A 20,374-nucleotide genomic window follows, 5' to 3' on the forward strand; every position below is an offset into this window, starting at 1 on the left:
CATTGGCTGTCTCTAATATAGACGTGACAAACAAGAAGGAAGGCAGACAGTCAACACTTCCCGTCACCAACGCTTCGGGGCTCCGGCATGGCTAGGTGATTAAAGTACTCGACTCGTAAGCCGAGGGGCGCTGGTTAGAATCCCCGTGACACTAAACATGCTTGCCCTTTCAACCGTAGCGTCGTTATAACGCGACGATCAATCCCACTATTCGTTGGTAAAATGGTAGCCCAAGAGTTATCGGTTGGTGGTGATGACTATCTGCCTTCCCTCTAGTCTTACACTGTTAAATTAGAGACGGCTAGAGCAGATAGGCCTCGTGTAGCTTTGCGCAAAATTCAAAAACAAACAAACCTACCTTTCGGCTGCTCTTTTACTAACGAATAGAGGGATTGCTAATCACATGTTATTGTTCCACGACTGAAAGGGCGAGCATGTACAGTAACAAAATTTTAACCCGCAGCCCACAGACTATGAATCGAACACTCTAACCAACAGGTCATGCCAAGGCGAAACTAGGTGTTTTCCGCTTTCAACGTTTCACCAACTGAACTTGTCCAAAATATATAAAGTAAGTAGCTGTCAGTTCTATAGTTTTGAACCTGTTATTTAATAAATCCATGATAAATTTATAACAATTTACGTGAATTCTATAGATGGAAGAAAGAGCGTTTAGAACAGTAAACTTGAGTTTCGAAGTTCATGAAATGAATCTGTACGCTAGAAATTAAAACGCCTTTGAAATTGTACTTCACCGAACTCTTTTATTGACATTAAACATTCACATTAAAAATATATATCAGCTTCATTTTCATTAAGCAGCATACTTCATAAATACTGATGACAACAAAGCAACTCGAACAAGGTCTATACATTATATACAATAATTCTTGAATCTGTAAATATTACTATAAGATTCTTTTATGTTTCGCATTCGGTATTTAGACATCAAATTTAAGCTATATCTTACTTAGCATTAGATACTCAATATCTTATGTAAACAAATGACATCGAGTGATGTTATACAGGTTTCACAAGAGTATTAGTAGATCCAATGACATCGACTAGGAGGCACTGATGATGTAAATAGTAGTGTGTCTTTAAAATACTGCCAGGTAATAAATTGTATAGCCACAAAAAACAACGATATAGCTACACTTGTCCTTATACGTTATGACATTGTGGGAAAGACAGTGGAAGATTACATTTCAGGCAGAACAATTATTGTTTGATGGTCCTGACCAAATGGAACATAATAATACTAATAATAGATGGTAAGATATTCTTTTTTCTACCACGAGATATCAGTTCATGGCACAATTACAGTCCAGCGAGGATCTGAAGTCACGAACTACAGCACCACGAGATAAAGGCAGCTGACCACAAGATAAACGTTAGGATAGAGATAATAAAAGCTCTACATTTTACAGAAGAACGTTATTGCATAGATAGGTTTAAAAAAACAGCAGTGACCCCAAGTGTTCACTCCTTATCCAGTAGTTTTTCAAAGTTCATTGTTTTCTATGTCTTCAAAATTTCCTTATCACAGATTTGGCTTCGACGATTGTCAGTCTTCAAGTAAGCATTTTGGGTACTCTCGACGCCCGACAACAACCTAAATTACTTGTCTTACATTTGATTGGAGCATTATGACCACCAATCATCTGTTGACCCTACAAACTGATAAGTGAAAGAGGACAACTTAAGAAGCCTGTTCTAATGACAAGTCGAGATTAAACCTGAGCTCTTGGAGTGAACTGAGTGACCTCTGAGCATAGCGGTATGTCACAACACTCTTTTTTCTCACCATCATACATGCGTCGCTAAAGTTCCAGGTTTCAGATGGCTTGGGAAATTTTGACTAGTGATGTACTGGTTAGAAGACAGAGGAGATGCTTGATTAGTAAGACTGTTACACCTATAACCTTCGTAAAGGACATGATCAGATGGTAGGTTAGCCTGTGATGTCCTCAAGTAAGGGCTAGCATAAGCTGTACGGAAGTTGGGTCCCGTTGGTTGGCCCAGGTCGTTATAAAGCTGTGTAGAGTTGTCAAAATGTGTATTATCTAGACTAGAGCTCAGGTGAGCTGGATTGTAATTTCTGGAGTAGTTGACATAAGGAACGTAACCATTATTTTCCTGGGTTTCCTGTGGAGAAAAAGATGTGATCTCAAGACAAGAAAAAGGATACAACTCATTAGAAAACACTAATGAATTAATAGAGAAAATATGTTAATGTATCACACCTTAAAAGTGGAACATATGTTATTTGATCTATTTAATGCCATCAGCTCTGATCTCAGTTTATCAGCTGAAGACAATAAAGTTTTGACAGAAAAATAAATTTAAAACACTGTTTAGATAATAATCACATTAATAGTTTCTCCAAATTAGTTTTTAATTGAAAGGTTAAAATTATAGAGTTGCAATAAGACTGCGTTAATGAATTTGAAGACGAGTGAAGCGTTTTCAACAATGATATAATTAAGTTTGTTTGTTTGTTTTTGAATTTCGCGCAAAGCTACTCGAGGGCTATCTGCGCTAGCCGTTTTTAATTTAGTAGTGTAAGACAAGAGGGAAGGCAACTAGTCATCACCACCCACCACCAACTCTTGGGCTACTCTTTTACCAACGAATAGGGGGATTGACCATCACATTATAACGCCCCCACGGCTGAAAATGGCGAGCATGTTTAGTGCGACGGGGATTCGAACCCGCGACCCTCCGATTACGATTCGAACGCCTTAAAACACCTGGCCATGCCGCGCCAATCGAATTAGAATATCAAATATTTTTCTAGCATCATTCATGCTATTCAATACTAATACCTCATTACTAAGATCGTGAAAGAAACGTGTGAGACATAGGATAAGAAAAACTTGGCATTTCCGTTTCGATTAATTATGAGTAAATTGCAGATATGAAATAAATACTAAAACTTCATTGGCAGTACGCAGTTGTGCTCATAAGTTATAAAACAGTCACATTAAGTTATTTCTCAAAAAATGTGTACTTAATAAACTGTGTTAGGATTGTTGGCTTTCTCTAAGTATTCGGAGAACTAAATACCTTATATTAAAGCGATTTTGAATATATAAGTTAGCAAGCCACGTGGCAAGCATAGTCAATATTAAGCCAACGAGGAATTACGTGTGTCTGAACTATATCTTGACATTAACTTCCGATCGATATTGTTTGGAGTGTAGTTGTTAGAGCGATTCTACATAAAAGTTTGCTGTATTTTGGAAGTTTATGCAACTTTCCAACGCAAAATAGTCGCACTCCAGCCACGTTAAACAAAGTGATACATCCTATAACAGATGCCCTGGGCAATAGCAAGCAATATCACCAATAAGGATATCTATCTTGAAAAGCAAAACATATCGCTTGAAGTCAAAATGTCTTTACAACAAATGTTTTAGTGTGACAGGGATTTGAACCCGCGACCTTCAGATTACGAGTCGAACGCCTCAACCCACCTGGCCATGCCGGGCCCATACACCTTTTGTAATGTAACGAATTTTTTTACGGATTTTACTTTACTCAATAGTCTAAGGCAACTCCCTTGTTGCATTGGCTTGAACAGAAATAGACATAATAATGGTGTTACTGCTGCTACTATATACCTAAATATTCTTAGCGTTTGGAAATGATGAAACAGAGTGTTTTACCAACCACTTTTGGAAGAAGTCTTGTCTCCGTGTATTTCATGTCGTATTTATATATGTCGGGTGGCTTCTGTACACGCACAGCGTCAGTTGGCTCTTCCCAATTTCTTTCCTGGTCATTGTTAGACAAGGACGAAGCTGTTCGTATTTCCAGTTTCAGATCCGAGTCGCCAGATGACGCTGAATCGGATTGCTTCGCTTTATTTTCTGACACGAAATCAGTACCTGAAAAAAACAAACCAAAAAACAGCGGCTATACTTGGCGACTCTCTCGTCAAACACAAAAGTAAATTGATCAACTCCTGAAATGCTGGGTTAGAGACTCGAGAAATATATTTGTTTATAAATTTTATGAAATAGCTCTTACACACTGTCGCGAAAAACTAAATATAGGTAATATTAATTGCATAAGTAAAAACAATTACGACGCGCGAAGAATAAAAAACGAAGTTTTTTTTTTAATTTCGCGCAAAGCTACACGAGGGCTATCTGCGCTAGCTGTCCCTAATGCTAGCTGTCCCTAACGCTAGCTGTCCCTAACGCTAGCCGTTCCTAATTTAGTAGTGTAAGACTAGAGGGAAAGCAGCTAGTCATCACCACCCACCGCCAACTCTTGGGCTACTATTTTATCAACGAATAGGGGGATTGACTGTCACATCATAACGCCCCCACGGCTGAAAGGGTGAGCATGTTTGGTGCAACAGGAATTCGAACCAGTGACTTTCGGATTACGAGTCGAACGCCTCAACCCTTCCTGGCCATGCCGTAAAACAAAGATGTTTTTATGTTCTTTTCCAAAGATCTCGTAAGCTCCACACAGACGCAGCACAAATAAAGAAAAACAAGTTTTGTGCTATAGTTAAAAATGAGATAGTGTTTGTGTGGTGAAGTATAGTCCGCGTAACAAGTCACATAAAAAATGAGATAGTCTTTGTGTGGTGAAGTATAGTCCGCGTAACAAGTCACATAAAAAATGAGATAGTGTTTGTGTGGTGAAGTATAGTCCGCGTAACAAGTCACATAAAAAATGAGATAGTCTTTGTGTGGTGAAGTATACTCCGCGTAACAAGTCACATAAAAAATGAGATAGTGTTTGTGTGGTGAAGTATAGTCCGCGTAACAAGTCACATAAAAAATGAGATAGTCTTTGTGTGGTGAAGTATACTCCGCGTAACAAGTCACATAAAAAATGAGATAGTCTTTGTGTGGTGAAGTACACTCCGCGTAACAAGTCACATAAAAAATGAGATAGTCTTTGTGTGGTGAAGTATAGTCCGCGTAACAAGTCACATAAAAAATGAGATAGTCTTTGTGTGGTGAAGTATAGTCCGCGTAACAAGTCACATAAAAAATGAGATAGTCTTTGTGTGGTGAAGTATAGTCCGCGTAACAAGTCACATAAAAATGAGATAGTCTTTGTGTGGTGAAGTATAGTCCGCGTAACAAGTCACATAAAAAATGAGATAGTCTTTGTGTGGTGAAGTATAGTCCGCGTAACAAGTCACATAAAAAATGAGATAGTCTTTGTGTGGTGAAGTATAGTCCGCGTAACAAGTCACATAAAAAATGAGATAGTCTTTGTGTGGTGAAGTATACTCCGCGTAACAAGTCACATAAAAAATGAGATAGTCTTTGTGTGGTGAAGTATACTCCGCGTAACAAGTCACATAAAAAATGAGATAGTCTTTGTGTGGTGAAGTATAGTCCGCGTAACAAGTCACATAAAAAATGAGATAGTCTTTGTGTGGTGAAGTATAGTCCGCGTAACAAGTCACATAAAAAATGAGATAGTCTTTGTGTGGTGAAGTATACTCCGCGTAACAAGTCGCATAAAAAATGAGATAGTCTTTGTGTGGTGAAGTATAGTCCGCGTAACAAGTCACATAAAAATGAGATAGTCTTTGTGTGGTGAAGTATAGTCCGCGTAACAAGTCACATAAAAATGAGATAGTCTTTGTGTGGTGAAGTATAGTCCGCGTAACAAGTCACATAAAAAATGAGATAGTCTTTGTGTGGTGAAGTATAGTCCGCGTAACAAGTCACATAAAAAATGAGATAGTCTTTGTGTGGGGAAGTATAGTCCGCGTAACAAGTCACATAAAAAATGAGATAGTCTTTGTGTGGTGAAGTATAGTCCGCGTAACAAGTCACATAAAAAATGAGATAGTCTTTGTGTGGTGAAGTATAGTCCGCGTAACAAGTCATAAAAAATGAGATAGTCTTTGTGTGGTGAAGTATAGTCCGCGTAACAAGTCACATAAAAAATGAGATAGTCTTTGTGTGGTGAAGTATAGTCCGCGTAACAAGTCACATAAAAAATGAGATAGTCTTTGTGTGGTGAAGTATAGTCCGCGTAACAAGTCACATAAAAAAATGAGATAGTCTTTGTGTGGTGAAGTATAGTCCGCGTAACAAGTCACATAAAAAATGAGATAGTCTTTGTGTGGTGAAGTATAGTCCGCGTAACAAGTCACATAAAAAATGAGATAGTCTTTGTGTGGTGAAGTATAGTCCGCGTAACAAGTCACATAAAAAATGAGATAGTCTTTGTGTGGTGAAGTATAGTCCGCGTAACAAGTCACATAAAAAAATGAGATAGTCTTTGTGTGGTGAAGTATAGTCCGCGTAACAAGTCACATAAAAAAATGAGATAGTCTTTGTGTGGTGAAGTATAGTCCGCGTAACAAGTCACATAAAAAAATGAGATAGTCTTTGTGTGGTGAAGTATAGTCCGCGTAACAAGTCACATAAAAATGAGATAGTCTTTGTGTGGTGAAGTATAGTCCGCGTAACAAGTCACATAAAAAATGAGATAGTCTTTGTGTGGTGAAGTATAGTCCGCGTAACAAGTCACATAAAAAATGAGATAGTCTTTGTGTGGTGAAGTATAGTCCGCGTAACAAGTCACATAAAAAATGAGATAGTCTTTGTGTGGTGAAGTATACTCCGCGTAACAAGTCACATAAAAAATGAGATAGTCTTTGTGTGGTGAAGTATACTCCGCGTAACAAGTCACATAAAAAATGAGATAGTCTTTGTGTGGTGAAGTATACTCCGCGTAACAAGTCACATAAAAAATGAGATAGTCTTTGTGTGGTGAAGTATACTCCGCGTAACAAGTCACATAAAAAATGAGATAGTCTTTGTGTGGTGAAGTATACTCCGCGTAACAAGTCACATAAAAAATGAGATAGTCTTTGTGTGGTGAAGTATAGTCCGCGTAACAAGTCGCATAAAAAATGAATAACAAATCGGTGATAATTGTTATCTATAGTAAATCTGAACTTAAAGTATGAAGAAACATTCGAGTTCATGTCAAATTTAGCGCTTTATGAAATCTCTCAAACCCCAGCCCTAATATTATTAGCCCTAATGCTAATAGTATTTTTGCTAAGTAAGTGACGAGTGAAGTTCGTTCCTAGATATGACTTATCATTATATTCATTTTCAATAGAAATTTTATTTAAGAAGTAAAAATATATGAGCCTAATCATTCACGTCTCTGTAAGCATTCCTTTATTATCAGAACATTAAAACACACTGAATAATTATAAAAAAATAAAAAATTCTTCGTTTTGAAGTGAGATAATTTCGAGTTATGTTGGCATTGCTGTCTTTTCTGTCCTTCCATACCTTCCATTTTTATTTCTAGCGCATTTCCTTAACGTTCTCGGTCTTCTAAATGCACTAGATGTCTAGGATTGATTGGGTTCTAAATAGGATTTCAATTTCAATAATTATCTTAACCCAGTGAAAATGTTTTTCCAAAATTAATTTATTTCTTTCAAGATTTTCGTGCACAGATATTCGAAGCCGCCTGTGCACAGTTGAACCTAATTTTAATAAAATGGAGTGGGTTGCTCTTGTCTGACGGAATAGTAAGTTTTGAAGATCGCTCTTTTAACGTAGTAGTGAACCCTAAAATGCGGAGCGAGTTTCTGGAACAACGTGCTGTGAACTTTGAACTTCAGTTTCACAGTCGGAGCTCACTGACCCTAGTTCACACCTGGCTCGTGATTTGTTAAGAGTATTAACGAAACAACCCCCCCCAAAAAAAAAAAAGTAAATATTTATTTAATTACCTTTCGATGAAGGCTTCTTGCGAAGGCAGAAAATGATCATTATAGTAATAGAAACAATGATGACAGTTCCTCCTATCACACCAGCCAGGATTATCAAGATGGGAAGATTTTCTAGTAAAATACGTCTATTTTAATTGTATTTTCAAAATACTCCAATGATTACATCAGTTCTATGGTAAACATTATAGTTTAGAAACATGTGTACATAAAAGAACCTATGATCTATGTATGAACATTTAATCAACTCAAATTACTCGTAAGAAAAGGTTGTTGCTCAAGTATAGTTAAAATCTTTGTACTTTTAAGACCACTGGTATGGGTATTAGCACTTTAATTAAAATAAACCAAAACGAATAAGTCACATACACAGTCTGTTAGTTTGTTTCAATATTGCGCAAAGCTGTACGAGGAATATCTGCGATAGACGTCCGTAACTTGAAAGTGTAAGAGTAGAGGGAAGGCGGTTATTCATCACCACCCACCGCCAACTCTGAAGCTAATCTTTTACAAACAAAGAATGGGATTGACCGACACATAATAACGCCCCCATGGCTGAAAGCATGTTTTGTGTGACGGAGATTTGAGCCCGCGACTCTCAGTCTGCGAGTCGAGCGCCTATTACCACATGGCAATGCTGACACCTACAGAGGTCAGAGGTTACATAAACAGTTGTTACACGCGACCTGAATCTTTTTATCTACACATAACTGTATGTCACATTCCGTCATTCAAACTTATCTATTATATTAAACCAGGTAATGGTTCTTATACACTCAAGAGAAAATTACCAATTAAATTATATTAACAATAACAAACAAGGGTTTTATTCTCGCATCGAAAGATAGAATTCGTATCAGAAATTTTTGCCGAATAGTTTCTGTAGCACAGTTACAATAATCGGGGCTGGTAAAAAATTGTTGACTGATACTTCTAAAAATATTTCATCATTCATTTTGACAGAAGAAAGACAAAAGTTTTAGCAGTGTGCACGTGAAAAAACATGATTAAATTATCTGTAATTATATATATCTTAAGACATCATCTGAGTAGCAATACACACAAAGTACTTATTTATATTGAATATCTTCTCCATTTGTTAGATCAACGGTGTATTCCCGTTTGTTTAGTACATATAATAATAATATATTGTAAACCAGCAACTTGTAATTTTTTTCACAGTAACCTCAATATTATGCAGTTCCGTCAATTAACTTCAACATTTTCTTAGCAGATGGAGTTGTACCTATGTGACAGTAACTTTCTTTTGCTTGTATGTATTAGAGCAAAGCCACTTTGGGCTATCTTCTGGAGAAATATTCTTATTTCGGGTATAAACAATTTCCATAATATCATAACAATAACTTAATAAAATTGTAGTTACTCGTGTTTTGGATCAGTTTTTTAATGTGTTATGAGTTTGTTTGTAATGTATGTTTAACAAAAGAATACTTACATTTCCAGATAATAAAATGTTCACGGGTTTGTTATTTATGGCCTGTAAAGTATAGATTTTTTTTTCTAAATTTAACACTAATGTTCAAGTGTTAAGAAGTCTCATATGGTTCACTAAACGTTCTCTTGTCTTGAACTAATATTTATTGAACTATTTGTTTGTTTGCAATCAAGTACAAAGTTACACAACGAGCGGTCTCTGCTCTGCCAACCACAGATATCGGCACCTGGATTATAACGCTGTAAGTCCACAGACATGCTGCTCTGTCACGGGGGAAGGGTTATGGCGTTGTACAAAAATTACCGTATCTTTAATTATTTGGTCAGCCCACTTGTGTGTAAGTTACGTAACTACAGGTTTATTACTTAGAGCGTGAATTAGGTTTGTTGGTAATTAAAACCATTTACCTTAGTGTTCTCTTCAGTACGACAAATTTTAATATTATTTTTACAGATAAACTAACAGTTAACTAAAACAGTCAGACAACAGAGATATTACTACAAATACCAAACGTGTTCAACAGAAACAGACTTACCCGTCACAGAACAGAGTACGTTAGGCATGCTTCCATCTACGTCATCACATGCTGAGAATAAGCAAATCCAACATAAACAAACATGCATCGTGCAAGTAAAGCAAAACATTCAAAAATCAAATAATTCGCCCGAAAGTAGACAAAGAACTGGTTACAGTTATGAAAAGCAAAACATAAGTTCTAATTTATTAAGCTGCAAATGGGAGTCTTTAAATATACTGTTATTAAGATATTCCAAAAGTACTCAGTTATCAGTATCATGCTCTCAAAAAACATACATGCTGTGACTGTCTAGAGCAAAGCTACATAACTGGCTATCTGCGCTCTTTCAGCCACGAGGAATCAGACCTCGAATTTTGGCGTTGTGAGCTCTTAAACTTACCATTGAACCAATATGGGTTTGGTTTGTTTTGAATTTTGCGCAAAGCTACATGAGGACTAGCTGCGCTAGCCGTCCCTAATTTAGAAGTGTAAGACTAGAGGGAAGGCAGCTAGTCATCACCACCCACCGCCAACTCTTGGGCTATTCTTTTACCAACGAATAGTGGGATTGACCGTTACATTATAACGCCCCATGGCTGAAAGCGTGAGCATGTTTGGTGTGATGGGGATTCGAATCCGCGACTTTGGGATTACGAGTCAAGTTCCTTAACCACCTGGCCATGCCAGTCCTACCAATACAGAAGATAATTATAAAGAAAGAGCAATACATGATTTTTTTTTTTATAATTCACTGGCTCTAATCGTATTGGCTATAACTTTATAAGTCATAACCTTTGAACCATGAAAAGAAACATACTAGTGAGTTGTTTTGAATTAAGCACAAAGCTACACAATGGGCTATCTGTGCTCTACACACACCACAAGTATTGAAACCAAATATTTAGCATTGTAAGTCCCCAGCCATATCGCTGTGCCACTGTGGGCACATTAGTGAGAATTAGTTGTCATGAATAACTAAGTTAAAAGATGTCGCCTGGTGTTTAAGTGAATTATAATTACAAAAAGACTGCATATTGCTTTTATCACTTATTCAACAGATGAAGCAAATGATAATTATAATATATCTCAGCACAAACCGTCCGAAATATGATAATTATGATAATTAAATATGCTTATCTCTATTTAATTAAAATGTCAGAACTTGCGTTTTATAAATAACAATAACATTTAACATATCCAAAACAACTCTGCATGGGCTATATATATTCGTATGTTGATATCTTAGTGGTAAGATCTAAATTAAAGCATCATCTTACTTTGCCTTCTGACAGATATTACCATGCTGTCATGGCCTAACGAATTCCACGCGGAACAGTTGTAGTCTCCAAAATCGTTTTCTTCTGCTTTGTGAATAATGAGGAGGTTTCTGAGACCGTCCACTAGGGGCTCTGTCACGATCTCGTAGCCATCTGAATTGTCAATGTCAACCACCTGAACCAAGAGCACGTGAAGAGCCGTGAGACAACAAATACCAGTACAGTAATTAACTGCTTGTTTAGGGTGACAGTTGAAGGACTTAAGGGGATCTCGTAAAGCTTTGTTAATTATCTCTGACGTTGTGTACTGTCCTTGAGATCTGTTGGTGTCTTTACTTCAAGAGTGTTAACAAATGTGGAAACTACCAATACATATATATATTTCGTTCGTGTAACTTCTAATATTATATCTTTGCAACATTTATTGTTAATTAATACAAGAATGTTCTATCTACGTAGAACAGAAGGAAAATATTACGTGTTTACTTTTATTGTACGTTTCTTTAAAAAAAAACTACTCGAACCCAATAAACCAGGCAATAAGAATGTTAATGTTAAGCACCGTACTAATGCGCGAACTGAGAACAACATAATAACACAACCTAGAAGTGCTTATTGAGTTCTTTAATGTTCTGTCAGGATCTGTATTTATACTTAAAGAACGTATAAATAATCATGCACACATCTCTATCAGGTTAAAAACTTGTTTATCTTTATTCTAGATAAAACTAGGGTTAGAGAACTAATGAATTTATTTAAAAAAAGTAAATTGTGATCTAGCAGATTGAAGGAACAAATATATAATATATTTTAATAGATATTAATTACAATAGAATCTGATTCTGTTCCAGGTGGCATAGTTAATATCTAATCACTATGAACTTGAATAGCTTGAAAAAAAATATGCTCAGTTAAAGATATTACAGCTTAAGGTGTACCACAAGTCACGACTGAATAATTAATGCATGTTATTTGAATTTTTTATAAAACAACAATTCAAGACGACCAGAAACATAAGGTTTACATGAAGATAAATAAACATAAATTACATATTCAACAAATGTTTGTTTACTCTAACATAAAACATATATACATAAACCATAAATTCAAAAAGAACTGGAGGTTATGGTGCACTTTAATTAGTAGCCTTGTCTTCTTATTTAACCTTTAACTGTAGAAATATCTTAGAAAATAAAACCAAAATGAAATTTCAGACGCATTGAAATAAAGCTCTGAATTCCGTGAAGTTAAGTATCGCTATAACAACAAGGAAAAATATGACAAACACTGACAAACTTAGTCCCCAGTGGTAGATCTAATAAAGACCTAACAAATAAACAATAAAGTAGCTAAATTAAGAAGCGCTCAAATGAGCCTCAACCATAAGGAGTAGGTAGAACCTCACAAAAATATCTTTTACATATAAGACTTCCAAAAACAATGTTATGTTCTTGGATCAGCTGTAAGTAGCAGTAAAGATAGCGTCATGCGTCCAGAACTCTAACCATTTCGCCAATTACAAAACCAACAGTAGTTATAAGACCACAAAAGACATTAATTAGGGCAATCGATAAACAAAATACAAAGACAGATTTTAAAACCACAGCACCCTAAAATACCACTGTACACCTAACCTCCATCGGTGTTTGTTAGAATCTAAAACGTAATCTTCTTCACACTGAAATGAATAAAATAATAAGTAATATAAATAATAATATTATAATAAAATAATAAGGCAAGTAAGAATTATTTTCTTCTCTCATACTCAGTCGTTAAATAGACAATAGAAAATTGTTACACCTCAAATAAGATTTCCATTTCAAAACTACGAAAAAAAAAACAATGCAGTTTATCAGAACTTGGCTACTACTACCACAAGACCTCAGCAGTACAGTAGTATGCCTGCCCATTAACACGACTAAAAGCCGGGTTTCGATACCCGTGATAGGAAGAGCACATATAGCCCATTCTCTAGCTTTGTGCTTAATCAAAAACAATACTACCACAGAAAAAACAAAAACACCAAAGGAAACTCCCAAATCGATTATGAATATGTAATAAATTAAACATTAAATGACAAGACGATTAAAGTCTTCTAATTAATGTTTACCGTGTTTAAATAGCAAGTTGTCAAAAACACCTTACTCCAAATAACTGCTAAGTTACACATATTAAGTGACGAACTTGTACCTTTACAACACGGGATATTAGTGAAATAGATGTCCAGGAAAACGTTATTTATTGAACTATATCTCTGATAAATAACGTTGTAAGAGAAACAGTATTTCTTTTGTGGCACCGTTAACGTTTAAATTATCGAACTGTTAGATATTCTGCTTAAAGAAGAAAATAAACAGCCGTACTTCTGATAACTTACTTAATTTATCAGTATTATGTCTAGGAATATTGCTGAATTTTTCTTTTTCTAAGACATTAGTGGCAGACACACAGCACTAGAGACGTTAGTAAGAGGTGGTCCTATTACAGACTAGCTACACATGTGGAAAGAAAAATGAATGAATAAAACTGGCATTTATTTGTACCGTTTGCTAAAGTAATTTTGTCAGAGATTAATGAAATACAAGGGTCGTTATTGACTTGTTCTCATTATCGAAGTAGGGTTACCTGGGACTGCTTAATCCATACTACCCGAGTAGGTTCTGGAATTGAAGTAATTAAACACTCCACTTTTACTTGCTGTCCTTCGATACCATACTGAACAGTGGAGCTTTTCACTGCAGGTGGACCTGTAATAAAGTACAGTTTGATTAAATATCTTTCTACGATTAATCACAGAAAGGTAATTATAATCTAAATTTATCTGACAAAAAGTTCAATTTGATTTGTTTTATTTACATTTCTAATTATTATGATGCATGATTTCACAATGTTTCGGTTCTTAGTAAGCAAAAGTTCCGCAACTGACCACCCGTGTTTTTCCCACCACTGGTAACCAAACTCTATTTCTAGCGTCATAAGACTATGGTCTTACCACTGAGCCATTATGGGGGAGACGTAATTTAATATAATAATATAATTAAATCAACATTAAAAAGTCCCTACAGAGAAACAGTTGTATTGTTTCTTTGTTTGTTTTTTTTTAATTTCGCACAAAGCTACTCGAGGGCTATCTGTGCTAGCCGTCCCTAATTTAGCAGTGTAAGACTAGAGGGAAGGCAGCTAGTCATCACCACCAACTCTTAGGCTACTATTTTACCAACGAATAGTGGGATTGACCGTCACATTATAACGCCCCCATGGCTGGAAGGGCGAGCATGTTTGGAGCGACCGGGATGCGAACACGCGACCCTCTGATTACGAGTCGCACGTCTTAACACGCTTGGCTATGCCGGGCCGAAACAGTTGTAAGTTTAAGGATTTACAACAGTAAATTATGGGTTCAGTTCCTTGCGGTGGACATAGCAAATAGACTAACGTGGCTTTGCTCTAAAAGAACCAAACAAGCATTACAGCAATTATGAAATATGTAAATCTGTTGTCTCTTATCTCTTGTAGATTACAGTTGTTACAAAAAACAAAACAAAACAGATAGATATTGTTGGCACACCTTTAATGAAGACAAACAAATTTGCCGAAATTTCTGGAAATCCTGAAACTGAAGCCTTACAAGTATATTTCCCAGTTTTGTCTGGTGTAATTCTTGGAATGATCAAATACTTTTCTCTTCCTACGATCCTGGAATCTTTAAACATCCACGTTATTTTAGGGGAAGGATTTCCATCAACAGCACAAAACAACCGTACCTCTTTGTTGGGATCTGCTGCTATGTTTTCTAAAGGTGACTTAAATACAGGACCGTCTAAAAAAAGTTGGGTAAAATAGTGTTTTTAAAACGTTTTAACATAAAACATCAAATTCGGTGCCAATAGAAACTCACTTTTTCTTTTACTCGAGAAAAATATACTTTTGCACATTATAAGAATCCATAATATTACCATAAATTGTAAAGTAAGACATGCTTTTCACTATTTCTCTCTTTCATGATAAACGTTTCACTTTATTTCGGGCAATATCTTGTGCTGATCTAGCTCAGAAAACATTGTTCAAAAAGTGAGTGAAACATGAGCGTTTTTATTTTTAATTTCTGAAAATATTCTAATTAATTATAGTTTTTAAAGAGATTTCGGCATTAAATTATATTCATATTAAAACTGTAGGGGCGCCAAGGTTTTCACATGTGTGAACGTTTAAATTAATAAACGAAAGGACATCGGGGATGAAGTGTTTTCATAGAGCATTAAAATGTAGTCCTTTGACTTGAAGCCTTATTATTAATTTACTATTATATTTTTAAGACTCGTGTCTGATAACAGCTTTCAGACACCTGCTATGCTAACTAAAGTGTGAAATGTAATCAAACATAAAAGCAGTGACACTATTTACCATTGACTAAACGTCTTCACGTTATGTTTTAACGTTTAACCTTTATTAGGCTTTATGTTTATTTTATATGAGTGATATTTCCCTTGATTTAAATGAAAATATTTGAGTGTAAAACCTAATACAGATATTGAGTACGTTTTATTAAAATGACTTTAGAGCCTCAACGAGCTTTTACAGTTCGGTCAGGGTTCATTCAGGCCCAGTAGCCAATTCGATTACACAGAAATTCGTAGGCGCTACGACTCTACCAGTATGCCTTCGTACGTGACTTAATGAATACCCGTTTCATTCTCCAAATGTTTCAGACAAGCAATTGACGAATGGATATATTCTGGAAGCAATGTGATTATACTCAAGTTATGTTGCTTTTCCAGACGTGCAGCACGTGAACAACTTTTGAAGTGATATTTTTGTTTCTGGATTCTTGCTTATTGCAAGAAATTACACTTTGCTTACCATATTCATTACGACTTCCTAAAGATGTCTTTATAGAACACACTGGTGCCCCAAGATGATCCATATATGTTTCTTCATTATCATTAACTATAAAGGTTAGCCCTGTCTTGAAAATTCAAAATTTCCTATCTGAACACATATTTATGATACGAGTTCATTAATATTTTGCATGGGAAAGAGTTGTAATATACCCTTCCCTTTTCAAAGTATCAAAGTTTCCAAACTACGTCAAAATGTAGTTCTAATACATGGTATTCCCCTGCGACTGTCACGTAACTATTAGTTTTAATATTTAAAATCGCTTGAATACAGCGTACTCAAGTCTCTGTGTTTCCAAAGGTTTGGCACTCACAACTAAAAATATATCCACTGCTTTCTGCTGCTGTTTTACCTAAAACGTTGTATATTATTAAAGTAAAAATTTACTTACAGCAAATATTCAGTATATACGTAGATTTTGTTGTTCCTATTTTGTTGTTCACTTCACAACTAACTGTCTGTCCGTTGTCTTGCCTTGTCACTTTACGTATAATCAAGGTAGTGGTATTGTCTTCCTTTATTAACGCGTCATTCCTGTTAAAAAATTGCATTCACGAAATAAAAAAAAATATTTTAAAGAGAAAGTTACAACAAGTCTAGACTTTATGAAGTAAAATAAACTTTGGAATACCTTGGCTTTATCGGGATTGTTCGGTTATTTAGAAATTATTTAAATTGATTCTTGATTTTCGCGCAAAGCTACACGAGGGCTATCTGCGCTAGCCGTTGCTAAGTTAGCACTGTAAGACTGGAGGGAAGGTAGCTAGTCATAACCATCCTCTGCCAATTTTTAGGTTACTTTTTACCCACAAATAGTGCGATTGACCGTCACATTATAACGCCTCCAAGATTGACAGGACGATTATGCTTGGGACGACAAGGATTCAAACCCAGGACCCTCAGATTACGATTCGAGCGCCTTAACCACCTGGCCATGTTGAGCATTTAAATTAATAGCAGCTACCGTATTTTCCGGTTAATAAGCCGAATCGCCGAATAAGCCGAGGCCAATTTTCAGCTCTGAAAATGAGGGTTTTTCCTTATTACCGCCCAATAAGCCGAAGCCATTTTTAAGAAGTGACAAGTTTCTTCAAAATGATTTCTTAGTCTCGTTTCAGCGTCAGCATGCATGTTGTGTGTGATCATTGGCATTCTGTAGTAAAGCAGAACGTGTCGTATTGAGACAGAGATGGAATCAATATGTCATTCGTTATTGGCTCCACTCACTGTAATTAGGTAACCAATGAAATTCCAGAAACAACGTTTCACTGTAGTCTTAACGTGCTTTGCTGATGGGACAAAATTACCGCCTATGGTAATTTTCAAAATAAAAACATTTCCTAAGAAGAAGAAATTTCCGAAAGGAGTGATCGGCCAATAAGCCGACCCCCCAAAAATCAGGTCCAAAATTTAGGGCCAGAAATTCGGCTTATTAGGCGGAAAATACGGTATATTTGATAAGTCTTTTAAACCCGTCATATCACTCCATAATTTCTTTTTCATCTTCAACATGGGGTAGACTTACCAATAAGTCCCCAGCTGGTACAGCAGTAAATCTACAGATTTACAATGCTAAAATCAGGGGTTCGATTCCTCTCAGTGGACTCAGCAGATAGCCTGATGTGGATCTGCTATAAGAAAACACACACATACGCTTACCAATAAATGATTCTAACTTGCAAAACAAACCAAGTTTGCGACTATACTTGTATGACTAGAACTTTCTGGTTTCTATTTAAGTGGATGAATTAGTGAAACGTGTGTAGTTTCTTGTGCTATAAATTCTGATTTATGTTATTCATATTGGTTTCCTGGATCATATTATCCAAGTGAATCTATATGCAATGAATAACAGCCCAACATAGCCAGGTGGTTAGGGCCCTTGACTCGTAATCTGAGAGTGGCAGCTTCGAATCCACGTAATACTAAACATGTTCACCCTTTCAGCCGTGAGGACGTTATTATGTAAAATAAATCCAACTCTTTGTTGGTGAAAGAGTAGCCCAAGAATTAGTAGTGAGTGGTTATGACTATTTGCCTTCCGTCTAGTCTTTCACTGCTGATCTAGGGACGACTATCACAAATAGCCCTCTTGTAGTTTTACGCAAAATTCAAACCAATCAGTAACTAATAAATAAACAAACAAACACATTGCTTGTCGCATAAATTAAGAATCCACTTTGTTTCTTACCTTAATGTTTTATTACGTAATTATAAATTAAAAATGAATAATTACTAGTTTTCGAATATTCGTATCTTGTTTACTTCCACTGCACCTCGTTAATTTTATATTATACCTGTTTATATTAACGTAATATGTTATTTTAGTGTTTCTTAATTATTAGGTTGAGGAATAATTCGTGAGCGTTTTTAAATAATTTCATTCAAGCATTACATGCAAGACTATACAATACTTCAATGCATGAACACATTACACCCAAAACATTTATTATGATACTTTATTTCATGTAATACCTAGGTATACAGTATGCATTGTTTTAAACGAAATTGCAAGAAATTAAATGCGAAAAGCAGATGGTGTCGAAAATGCTTGATTTTGTCCACTTGACATTCCATTTAATGAGCTGAAAATGAAAGCAAAAATTAAAGACATATGAAAATCAAACACACCATCTATTAGAGCAAAAAATTATCTACCAAATGACATGAAATATTTTGCGAAAGCGTTTCATTTATGAATATATTTTGTTAACTTGAAAAAACGCTCACGAATTATTCCTCAACCCAATATTTTTTACCCTTAAACAGCGGTCATCATAAATTGATACTGCAACATACAACATTCCCCTTGTTTAAAGGTTAAACAATAACATATACAAACTAATTAAAGTATTCACAAAAACATATTGAAATGCCCCTTTGCGTGTTAGAACAAATTTCTGTTTATTAGACACCCTATTTCTAAGTCGTGTTATGTCTCGATACGAGATTCCAAAATACGTTTTGTGTTTGGTGGACCGGATGAAGTACTGGGACTGACAGCAGAAAGAACAAAAAGAAAACTTATTGTCTTTCTGAAAACATGAACACGGCGAGCGTTTTGACAGAAAGGAATATCTCACAAAATATTTAAAAACCATATTACAGCTAAAAAAATTAATAAAATATTTACAAAAGTAACCAAACTTACCTGTACCACTTATACATTATGTCTGCCGGATTCGCCACTGCGTCGCACGTGAACTGCACGTCATCAAATTCCTTGATTTTGTTACTGTTGGCAGTTAAAGTAACTTCAGGAGGATCTGTAACAGTCATTCATCACTCTTACTGAGTTTATGCTTTGACACAATCTTATCCTGATAACTTTATGTGCACACCTAACGGCAGTATGTAAAATTAATGGACGAGAGAGAGCTGGGTATGTATCGTTTATATATTTGAACAAAATGTATGTGACATCTTTAAAGATACCTTTCAAATACTGATCAAGTAACTAAACGTCACTATTTCAGCGTATGTTTTTTTTATTCAGATATATCGAACGGAATAATTTCCAAATCAGTTCTTCACCTGTCTTTATTTATCGCTTGATTTTTGAACGGTTTCTAGGTAAACAGAACCCGATTCAACGAATACTGTTGTCTAGATTAGGGCAATTTTTAAGAAGCTGATTTAACGAATACTTTTGTCTAGATAAGGACAAAGAAGCTGATTTAACGAATACTTTTGTCTAGATAAGGACAATCCTTAGGAAACTGATTTAACGAATACTTTTGTCTAGATAAGGACAATCCTTAGGAAACTGATTTAACGAATACTTTTGTCTAGATTAGGACAATCTTTAAGAAGCTGATTTAACGAATACTTTTGTCTAGATTAGGACAATCCTTAAGAAGCTGATTTAACGAATACTTTTGTCTAGATTAAGACAATCCTTAAGAAGCTGATTTAATGAACATTATTCTTAAAAATTACATTTTTTAAGATTAGGAGAATCCTTAGGCTGATTTAACGAACGTTTATTCTTACAAAATAGTATTTTTTTTAGTTTAGGACAATATTTAATGCATTGAGGTTGGCGCTACAACCGTGATCTTAGTTTTAAACGTAATTTTTAACGTAATTCTAAATGAAGCAAAAAATTTAGACCACATTCAAACTACAGATCTAAAAACAAATGAACTAGAACAGGTATAAAGAAGAAACGAAAAAAAACAAATTCTAAAGGTTGGAATACTTGACATATAGTACTAAAGAATGCTAAGTTCTGATTGTCATTTGAAATACTACATTCTGTTAGGCACCTGCACTGTTCCACTTAAAGACAAAATATTCAATATAAACACACTTGGATAATATAAACGTAATTAAACAATGTGTGCGTGTTTAGGCATACATGAAGATGTTTGCGTGTGCGCTTGTATATATTTGAAACAAGATAAAAGTAATCAGAAAATATATAAAGTCCTGAGGACGTACAAAAGAATCTTATTATCTATGTTTTATTATATAAC

General features: G+C 35.4%; 1 protein-coding gene across 2 annotated transcripts in view; it reads right to left on the minus strand.

Annotated features, from left to right (window-relative positions):
• Nucleotides 1-744: 744 nt before the first annotated feature.
• LOC143233374 (irregular chiasm C-roughest protein-like) overlaps nucleotides 745-20,374 on the minus strand; it is a 77,400-nt gene continuing 57,770 nt past the window's right edge. Inside the window, exons 7-15 of one of the 2 annotated variants that reach the window (XM_076469558.1) lie at nucleotides 19,048-19,162; nucleotides 16,288-16,430; nucleotides 14,566-14,817; nucleotides 13,623-13,744; nucleotides 10,998-11,172; nucleotides 9,739-9,789; nucleotides 7,751-7,861; nucleotides 3,676-3,893; nucleotides 1,672-2,148 (exon numbers count right to left, since the gene is read on the minus strand). In XM_076469558.1, the coding sequence (XP_076325673.1) occupies nucleotides 1,810-2,148; nucleotides 3,676-3,893; nucleotides 7,751-7,861; nucleotides 9,739-9,789; nucleotides 10,998-11,172; nucleotides 13,623-13,744; nucleotides 14,566-14,817; nucleotides 16,288-16,430; nucleotides 19,048-19,162 (1,526 nt within the window). In that variant the 3' untranslated portion in view covers nucleotides 1,672-1,809. Of the gene's footprint in view, nucleotides 2,149-3,675; nucleotides 3,894-7,750; nucleotides 7,862-9,738; nucleotides 9,790-10,997; nucleotides 11,173-13,622; nucleotides 13,745-14,565; nucleotides 14,818-16,287; nucleotides 16,431-19,047; nucleotides 19,163-20,374 lie in introns of both variants that reach the window. The other variant, XM_076469559.1, reaches the window with a different exon arrangement.

Source organism: Tachypleus tridentatus, chromosome 12 (genome assembly GCF_004210375.1).
Source record: "Tachypleus tridentatus isolate NWPU-2018 chromosome 12, ASM421037v1, whole genome shotgun sequence".
Taxonomy (NCBI): Eukaryota; Metazoa; Arthropoda; class Merostomata; order Xiphosura; family Limulidae; genus Tachypleus; species Tachypleus tridentatus.